The sequence below is a fragment of the Trichoderma ghanense genome, assembly GCF_004382785.1.
Source record: "Trichoderma ghanense strain CCMA-1212 chromosome Unknown scaffold_21, whole genome shotgun sequence".
In the NCBI taxonomy this organism is placed as follows: domain Eukaryota; kingdom Fungi; phylum Ascomycota; class Sordariomycetes; order Hypocreales; family Hypocreaceae; genus Trichoderma; species Trichoderma ghanense.
The window spans coordinates 266,471-276,529 of record NW_027395684.1 but is presented as its reverse complement, the minus strand read 5'-3'; the positions used below and the strand labels follow the sequence as shown (position 1 = coordinate 276,529).

Here is a 10,059-nt window from a genome sequence, read left to right as displayed (position 1 = left end):
GATGCCGACGGCGGTGATTTCGGAACGGGATACGGGGTTTGTGTAAGTGAGGTTGAGGGTGGTGGTTGAGAATGGGCTTACATTGCGTTGTGGTGGTGGGTGTGCGTCAGGGGTTATGGTTTCGTTGGTGAGCCTTTAGACTTATACGATGATGATGACGGAGCTCAAGAAGTTTGATAGAACTGGAGACTCATTGGTTCAAGCAATAGTTGATCAGTTGATCTGTGTCTGTCTACATCTCATTCCTCCCCTACCAACTACATATCAACCCAAAAGGAAAGACCCCCGTCTATTTATCCATATCGTATTCCCCCAGCCCAAGCCAAAGTGAACTAAAACAAACAAACAACTCAACGGCAACGGCAGAACCAGTCACATCCCGCTCCTAGCGTCGGCGCCCTCCCCCCATACAGACAGAAGTAAAACCCCTTCAGTCGAACAGGCAGCACATCTGCCTCCATCCCGTGCTATATCTCCACTCACCCAGTTCACGCTTTGATTAGCAAATCGTTCTAGATTAGGGGGTCCTGTGTGCCATCCCATGCCGCGGAGTCCAAGAGCATGGCTTACCAAACGCCCAGCAAACACAAAGCCATCCAAGACTCACCCCAGAATAACACCACAACGTAGCAGCTATGGAGATAGCCCAACCACTCATTTCAGATCAAACTTCAAAACCTCCGTCCGTCATCGCATTTCACCCATTTACCTCGTATAACGTTCAATCTCCCCACAAAGTCGGCCTCTCCCGATTCGTCTCGCCGGTTCCCCAAAAAGGTTACCCTACCCAAAACTTGCCCAGATTTCAAAAATTTGCCTAAAGCGGTAATTATGCTCTATGCCATTTTCTCTACGCCGTGCTGTGTCGACACGGCCGACTCTCTTCTCGCTTTGCTACCTTTACGCGTGACTCACCCTCTTCAATCAATGGTTTCCATCTCCTCGAGTGGATGGAGATGCCCCGCGGATGCCACGAAGCAAGCCCGGGCTTACATCACGAAATATACGACTTGGAAGCACTTGCAAAATAGCTACTATACCTGGCAGCCTCCGAAGTACCGCATCTGGTGCGCAAGTATTCATATGAGGTCCGTTACACGGCTAACTACCCTCGCGAACCTGAAAGGACGTAAAAAATCCACCGCAGTACTTGAGAGCTTCGATTATTTCAATCGTGGTAAGTCCCTTACTTACTGGGCAAAGGGAAGGGAATTTGTATTGCGTCGCATTGTGACGTTGCTCGGCGAGACGGATGCAGTTTAGTCGAGGTTAAGCTTAATTCGCTCGGCCAAGGGGGGTCCTGCGAGACGGGGCACCGAAGCCGAGACCGAGCTTACAAATATATAGCATGAGCGATGTTTTCCTCATATGGCGTCAATGTTCAATCTGAGTCTTTTGTGCAATGGCGAGTGGAAAATGGACCAATTGAGCGGAAGATCCTCTTTGGGCTATCAGCGAATAATAACACCTCCAGGTGGGGACATGAGCTGTCCATCAAGGTTCTTCCACCTGCATGACTAACAAGAAGAGAGCGATATATTTTGACCCAAGGTGACTACTGTAGACTTTCTCCCTTGTCTTCTCTTCTCGTTTATCCATACTTCATTCGCCCGTCGCATCATACAATCAAGCACCAAACGCCTCATCATAGTTGACCATGCACGACCGGTATCGCACACTCGAATCTCCCAGTCTGTTCATCGCCTGCTGCAGACCCTCCTTTGAAATGGGAATCTTCTCCACCCACGAGTGAATGCCCTTGGTGGCGGCCAGATCAAGCATCTCCAGCATCTCCTTCCGGCTGCCCAGGTGCGAGCTGCCGATGAAGCAGCCGTTGCCGAGGAAGTCCTGGTTGCGGATCGAGACGCCGTCGCCTCCGGGCAGACCGACCGAATTCCACCGGCCGTGGACGTCGAGCAGGCTCAGGTACTCGGCCAAGGCGAAGCCTTCAAACGAGTTGGCCGTGTTGATGATGAGGTCAAACGTCATTTCGTGGCCCTTGGTCCAGTCCTTCTCCGACGTGGCCAGGAAGCCGTCGGCGCCCATCTTGCGGGCGTCCGCCTCCTTGGCTCGGGACCGAGAAATGGCCCAGACCTCGGCGCCGAGTGCCTTGCCGAACAGGATGCCGTAGTGGCCCAGGCCACCAATACCGACGATGCCAACCTTTTTGCCCGGGCCGGCGCCGAAGCGCTTCAAAGGGCTGTAGACGGTGATGCCAGCGCACAGCATGGGGGCGACATCGGCGCTCTCCAGAGCATCGGGGATGGGGTATGTCCTAGAGCATCCCGTCAGTCTTCCAGAGCCAAGAAAAGAGACACAGCCCACTCACCAGTATTCGTGGATTCGAGTGTGTGATGAATAGCCTCCCTGGGTCGTGTAGCCCGTGTCGAGGTACGGGGCGCCATAGGCGTCAATCTGGTGCTTGCAGTACGTCTCGTTGTCGTTCTTGCACTGGCGGCATTCGAGACACGAGTACACCTGCGCGCCCACGCCAACCCTCTGGCCGACCTTGGCCAGCGTCACCTTGGGGCCAACGCGAATCACCTTGCCGACGACCTCGTGTCCGACAGCCAAGGGGTACGGGCACTCGCCCCAGTCGCCGCTGATGGTGTGGCGATCGCTCGCGCAGACGCCGCAGCACTCCGTCTTGATGTCGACATCATAGTCGCCGAAAGGTCGGGGCTCCCACGAGTTCTTTTCAAACTCGAGCCAGTTGCTGGCGCCGGGGGACTGGAAGCCGGTGAACTTGTCAGGGACAGCCATCTTGAGCTCTTTGGGTTCCTTGAATTGGGGATAGACTATGACGGGGCTTTCAAGACGGCAAGAGGTCGGGCGTGTTGCTGATTGCAAGAGAAATAGAGGAGAAGCAGCTGAATCCAAGAGCAGCGTGAGGGGGGAGACGAAGGGGTCGATATTAATTGCGCCGGTTCATCGTTCTGCCTGCCGCCTTCTCTCTGCTCTACCCCACCATCGTCATGGAGAAATGAGGGGCAGGTTCCCCCAGCTTTACCCGCGCCAATTCTCGGGCTGCTTCTCCACGCTGAACCAGCCTCTCCTTCATCGCTATTACACGTCTACAGTAATCGAAGCGACAAGCCCCCCCACCTAGACGGAGGCGAAGGGGCGCCTTCAACCCACTACTATCTCTAACGCGTCGAGATAGTCCGGAGGTCGTCCGATTGTTCCACCAAAGAGAGCGCGCGACGGACCGGTCAATAAGGGCTTACTTAAGCACGCTCCCGTGGGTTTCCTGCGGCTCCGGGTGAAGCGATACCGAATGAGGGCTGAAATCTACGCCTCGTTGTCATTCTGGAGAGCCGGCGGGATGTCACTCGGGGCTTGGTGGCCGAAGGAGGAGGTTTGGATTTCCCAGATTTTTTGAAAAATCTCCCATGGCGTCCGGCAGGCTATTTGTAGTTTTGCAGGCGCCTCGTTCAACTGCCCCGATCCAGTCAAACGGCTTCATCCTTCCTCGGTCTCATCGGCCGTCCTCACAGGCCAACCCCCGCCAAGAAGCACAACCTCATGCTCGCCCCCGCGTAAACCCAGGGCACATTGCCAACATCAGCAGCATTCCAGCCCATGACATTGTAGTATATCTCAGGACCCAATCCCTGCATGGAACACAAGTGTCCAAGGTCCGCAATCAAGAGCACCAGCAGCACGGCGCGCGATGGGCTCGAGGAAGAGGAAGAAGAGGCGGTATGCAAGGGGCAGGCGGAGGAGCTGCGCTGGCGCCATGATGCGCGTTGCTGGCGCTGACGCTGTCTTCTCGGTCCAGGAGAAGCGAATCTAGTGATTGAGGTCTTTCAAGTTCCGGGCTTGCTGACGTCTGTGAACGAAATGCTGCTTATTGGCCAGCTCATGGACCGGATGCAGATTCCATGTAAGCCTGCCCGTCTTGGTGACTGAGGTGAGAAAAAGAACTCCACGGCCATGCTTTTCATCTCCCGGCTGCTCCTTGGGGTCGTCACATCAGATCCTCGTACGCAGATGCAGCTTCTGCTGTCCCAGTCTCCACTGCAAAACGTGGCTGAACCCTTTGTGCTTTTTGATGGACTGTAGCATTCAAGATGCACCAGGGATACGCGGCGATCATTGCCCTGGCTCTGGTTGTTTCTGGTCCATTTCGCGAAGCCGTCGTCCATCGTGTTAGTATGGCGAATTGGGACAACTCGGTACAGTACAGGAAATTTTTTTTTTTTTTTACTGACAGAATGAAAAATAAGCAATGCCTTGCCTATGCCGGATACTCGAAAGCAGTGTGGTATTGAGACAATGAGAATCTGTAGTGTTCTTTCATTTCGAGGGAGTGCTATTTCTACCTACCTAGTCTTTTAAATATCACCTCATCTCAGCCCTTTCTCAGCTTCCCCCTTGCTTCTCTCTGCATGCACTCCAACACAAAAGCCCATCAGACCCAACCCAGCGGCCAGCTGTCTTTTCTTGGCAGGCACAAGCACACCGTCACTCATACTCACCTCTTTTACACGCATCCCAAATAGCGAATCATGTTACAACAGAAAAATGAATTGGCCCAATCCCAGCTGCAGCAGCCAAGAGATGCCCGGTGTGCCGGTCTAGAATGCAGTGAGAGAAAAAAAGAACGAAGAGCTGACTAGAAGAGGGACCCGCAATTCACGGGCACTCCGCCTTCAGATCGCACCTAAAAAAGCACAAGCGGCTGGCGCAGGGACTTAGTACATAGCACGCACTGCATCTCAGCCGTCAGATTGGATTGGGAGGGGAAAGATGCAAATTTGATCGCTGCGTGTGGCTTGCTCTTGGGGCTTGTACATGTACTTTTACGCTGATGAATTTTCTTTCGTGAGGTGTACCTCAAGACAATTGTGTGTGTGTGTGAATGAGCCGAATATGAGACATACGAAAAGTTTTACGCCTTCTTTGGCGTGTTCGCGCTATTACCAGACGAATTTGCTTGCCGATGCCTCAATATCGCTCAAAGTACCTACGGTGGCTAAAGACATGGGGCCTCTTCTCTTTGCTTCGTTTGTTCCTGATATTGAAAGGGATCGTGCTGAATGCCCCGGTTCGCCTGGTGACAGCCAACTGCGTCGACACGTTCACACGCTGCCCCAGGTCATCACCAGAACATCTGAATCGGCATGACCACCTAGCCCACGGGTCGGTCGGTCATCAGGGGGGCATCCCCAGAACTCACAAGGCGCCGATGCATCTCTCCAGGTCCACTCAGCTCCGTTTCCACCACTAGCACTTGGAGGGGCCGGTGGACAGAATCCGGGGCGTCTCAAGGGGACGCCAGATGCGTGTTTTGATGGCTTTTGGCCAATGGCCGTCATTGTAATGCTATGTGATGTGTCGCCAGTGAAGCATCAGTCAGGTACTACACCTCACGGATACAGGCGCACGCGCAGCCGCAGGTACCGGTACATACCCACCAGCCTCGTCTCCCTTCCCCAGGGGCAAGACGCCCCAACGCCATCGCCTCTCCTTGTTCCTTTTTTCCATTCGGTTTCCCTCCTAGCCCTTTTTGCAGGGTCTCCGGCAAATGGCGGGCAGCAGCCAAAATCCTTCCCTCCCTCCACGTCGATGCAGGCTGCGCCGTACATGCACTAACACAGCCCGGTTTGCCAGTAATATTGCCGCATGGTATCAGTGACAAACAGCACATCGATACCGCTATCGGTCCCCTGTTTTTAATTTTTTTTTTTTTTCTGTCTGGTCCCTTACCTTTATCCTGCTGCCACGCCGCTTCACCATCTCCCAATCGCAACTCCGTCTCTTCGCTTCCTTCACCCACTCTCCTTTTTCTCTCCCCCATCTCTTCTCCCGCGTCTTCCATCTCTTCTGCTCGCCAGCTCAGCCGGATTTCTGCGTCACCTCCCAGCCGCGTCGTGTCTCATCCCCCCTTCCCACTAAAACCGAAACGGGGGCGTCTCTGGACAACTCGCACGAGGCACTTCTCGGTTGTTGTCAGCAGCCGCGTGGCGCCCCATCGACCACCCGCGAGACCGCCTTTGCCCTGATCATTTCCTTTCTTGCATCTCAGCCCGAGTTTGCGTTCCTCACTCGTCGACACTTCTATTTCCGCTCTTTGGAGGCACCTCAGCGTCTCGCTCTCTTTGTTGCGTTTCGCCGCCTTGTTTGGCTGTCTGCCCTTCTTTGGCTCCGCCGCTGTTTCAGCTCTCCGTCTCGAGACTAGTCCCTTCGTCCTTCCTTTCGCCGACGAGCACATCGAAACTCCACCGAGGCTCTTCCGCGTCGGCCTCCTGTTGATCAGCACTCATTCGACGAGCCTCTTCCGTCCTCGATACATTCGTCTTTTCTAGCCTCGTTCCGCATCTCAGTCTTCGAATCAATCAGTCCTTTCGATCACGAGCCGGCAGCATTCTACATTCGAATAGTCGTACCATTTGTCTGCACGACCACGAAACACTCTTCTCCAGCCACGCTTTGCCTGAACAAACACAATGGCGGATCAATTCCAGTCATACACCATGGGGGCACCTGCTGGGGTTCGCGTCGCTGGTGCTCCCGCCTCCCACCAGCCGCATGACCAGCGCATGCGCAGCCTAAGCCTCTCGAACCTGCTCCGACACCACAAGCACGCTACCTTTTCCCACGACGATCCGCAACCCTCGCGACCGATCAACGACGTCGCCGTCGACGATTCGGAAGACACACACGAGTTGCCCGCTCGAAAGCTGCGTGGCCGTGCTCAAAGCACTGCCGGCACCATCAAGGGGGTGATCCGCCGGGCCTCCCTATCACTCAAGGGCATAGTCCACCGCCGGCCATCCATCGCAGCCGAGTCATCGGATGTCCACAACCAGGCCGTTGCCCACGCAAGACCGACCAGCGCCCATCACACTTGGAACCGCCTCCGCCAAGCCGCGCCCTTTCGCCGCTCGAGATCCTTCTATGGCTTTCATGCCACCGATGATGGCCTCTACGAACAGCGCCAGGGCCCGAACCCGCATATGCCTATTCCCGCAATGGGAGACGAGCCTCCATATATTCCCATGAATACGGGCGGTGCCGCCAAGGCCTCCGTGGCACTCCAGAACGAGTACTTCCAGAGGCAGGCCATGCACGCCCACTGGTTGCAATCGTCCAGCGAGGACAGCAACGACCGTGAGAGCGGCATTGGCATCGTCGTTACTGAGCCATTCCCCGGCTCGGGTGTCAGCGATGACGGGTCCATTTCTGCTCAAGATAGCAACATTAGCAGAATCGACTTCATCAAGCAGCTACCGTCCGAGCTGGCCATCCACGTTTTGGCCTGCCTGGACGCCGCCGCTCTGGCCAAGGCGAGCGTCGTCTCCAGGCACTGGCACGATGTGGTCCGCAACCAGCACATCTGGCGAGAGTCTTGTCTACGAGAAATGACGACCACCTATGCCACCAGCGAGCCCGTCAAGCCCGGGACTGGCCTGGGCATTCCTCCTGTTGTTCCCACCAACGACTGGAAGCAAATCTACCGCGCCAAGCTCGAGCTCGCTCAGAAGTGGAAGGAGGGCAAGGCCCGTCCCATGTATCTCAACGGACACACAGACAGCATTTACTGTCTGCAGTTTGATGAGTAAGTGTCCCACACCAGCAACCCTTTTCTTGGATCCTGGCATACTAATCCAACTAGATACAAAATCATCTCTGGCTCCAGAGACAAGACGATTCGAATCTGGGACATGCAAACTCTAGAGTGTCGTCTGGTCATCGGACCTCCTGAAGTGGTCAACGCCCCCAATCTGCTGGAAGATGCCGAAGGCAACCCGGTGCACTATGTCAACTTCTCCGACAGCTTCAGGGCCGCGCCCTCCATGCCAAAGGTGGTATCCTTTGCGGACCACCACAGGGCATCTATCCTGTGTTTGCAGTATGACGACGACATCATGGTGACAGGTTCCTCCGATTCCACGTGTATCGTTTATGACATGCGGAACGGCTACCGACCGATCCGTCGTCTCACCCACCACACGGCTGCTGTGCTCGACCTGGCCTTTGACGAGAAGCACATTGTAACGTGCAGCAAGGACATTAGCATCTGTGTCTGGGACCGGGCGACCGGCGCCCTCCTCCGCCAGCTCCGCGGCCACACGGGCCCCGTCAACGCCGTCCAGATGCGCGGAAACACGATCGTGTCGTGCTCGGGCGACTTCCGCGTCAAGCTGTGGAACATTGACACGGGACGATGCATTCGCGAGTTCGTCGGCCACACCAAGGGACTGGCGTGCTCTCAGTTCTCCGAGGATGGACGGTATGTCGCCTCGGCAGGCAACGACAAGGTGATTCGCATCTGGGACGCCAACACGGGCGAGTGTGTCCGCGAGATGCGCGCGCACGAGAACCTGGTGCGCAGCCTGCACATTGACAGCGTGAGCGGGCGACTGGTCAGTGGCAGCTACGATACCGACATCAAGGTCTGGGACATGGAGACGGGCCGCCAGCTGCTCGACTTTCCCCGCTGGCATGCCAGCTGGGTCCTCAGCGCAAAGAGCGACTACCGACGCATCGTCAGTACCGGGCAAGACCCCAAGATCCTCATCATGGACTTTGGCGCGGAGGTAGAGGGCATTGACACGTTGAAGAGCGACAACGCCAGCGTCGGCGGTGGCATCTTTTGAACTAAGCCTCGCCATCCGGACCGACTCTTGGGGACCATGCGCGGATGTGGGCCCCTCTCAAGCAGCATCTCACGAACGTGCCCGTTGGTGTTACCGGCATGACGCACGTTATCGGCCTTCTCCAGAAACATGCTCCTTGGTATGTCTTTGCGTTCCCATACGATAAAATTGGCGAGCCAAGCAAATCAAGGGCATGCTTCCCTCGGCCTCCATCTTACGATCCGTTTTTTTTTTCCTTTTTCCCTTACGACCGGCTTTTTATCTCTGCTGCACCACTCGGTGAATAGACCATTTTAGGCATACGAACGCGATAGATTGAGCATTGTTTGGCATTTCGACTTGGCATTATGCCTGCCAACTATCACTGCGCCCTTGGACAAGCGTGTCACTTTGACTTTTTTCTTTTTCATGCTGGTTTTTTTAGTTCAGTCATATTTCATGCAGGAGCAGGTTTCTTCGACAGACATAGACATGCAAACTACGGGATCTTTATTCTTCTTTCTTTTGTTATTGTAGTTTCAAAGGGAGCGAGCGCGGGTTTTTCAGGAAATGGGAAAAGAAGACTGGGCGATTTTTGATTAGTGGCGCTTGATTAAAACGTATAGACGAGCTATGCACCAAACAAGGTTGTTTTGTTTTCTTTGCGTCCTTTCTTTTTCTTTTGTTATTTCGATTTACGGTAAGGAGGTTGGGTGGGCGTGGATAAAGTAGTGATTTTGCTTTTTTTTTTTTTTTTTTTTTTAACAAAATCGATGACTTTTCCTTCTGTGCCTGAGATGTATCATAAAACTAATTGGTTTGTCGTTGTGATGCCTTGTGATTTGTGATCTGTGGTTTGTGATGGCTACCAACTGGACCATTGCTTGGCTGGTCTAGTAAGGAGCTCTCATTGGACGGCTATTGGAGGGAGGGGATAGACCTGAGTGATGGTTTGGACGTTTTCTTGGCGGTGAAAGTACTGTTCCTTGATGGTTTTGATCTGCGTGAAAGAAGAGGGGGGGGGGTGCGTGTGTGTATGTGGAAGATGGGAGATGGGCGGGATAAGGGTGAGGTCCTTCGTGGCTTGGCTTACACGTACCTGAGAGTTGATACCAAGTCTTATCCATCTACTTCTACTTATTTCCTACACCGTATATTATTGTACGTCGAATAACACATGTACTTTGACGTTATATTCGACTGTGTTTTTGGAATCTTGTAGGGTAAAGATATCGGACTTTCCGGAAAGGCCGTTTTTCTAATACATGTAGGTTGATGCATGGAGTAATAGAGGGCAAATGATAATAGCAGTGCGGAATATCCCATCTGTATGACTGGTTTTAACCCCTTACAAGCACACGCACAGGGGCTACTATATCAGACTTTGGTAGTGGAAACACCTACCTCTCTATATAGTATTGCCTTTGCCTTAAGGTACCTTACCTTGCATACCTTATCCAATAGTCTTCCCTCC

General features: G+C 54.0%; 2 protein-coding genes across 2 annotated transcripts; one reads left to right on the top strand and one right to left on the bottom strand.

Annotated features, from left to right (window-relative positions):
• Positions 1 to 1,626: 1,626 nt before the first annotated feature.
• On the bottom strand, positions 1,627 to 2,763 carry CCMA1212_010093 (NADP-dependent alcohol dehydrogenase 6; the record flags this gene model as incomplete). The annotated part of the gene is made up of 2 exons (XM_073707148.1): positions 1,627 to 2,275; positions 2,330 to 2,763. The coding sequence occupies 2 exons, from the start codon at positions 2,761 to 2,763 to the stop codon at positions 1,627 to 1,629; spliced, it is 1,083 nt and encodes a 360-aa protein (XP_073554447.1).
• A 3,689-nt stretch (positions 2,764 to 6,452) lies between these two features.
• Positions 6,453 to 8,606, top strand: CCMA1212_010092 (Beta-TrCP; the record flags this gene model as incomplete). Its single annotated transcript, XM_073707147.1, has 2 exons — positions 6,453 to 7,564; positions 7,622 to 8,606. 2 exons carry the CDS (start codon positions 6,453 to 6,455, stop codon positions 8,604 to 8,606), a joined length of 2,097 nt encoding a protein of 698 aa, XP_073554446.1.
• Positions 8,607 to 10,059: the final 1,453 nt, after the last annotated feature.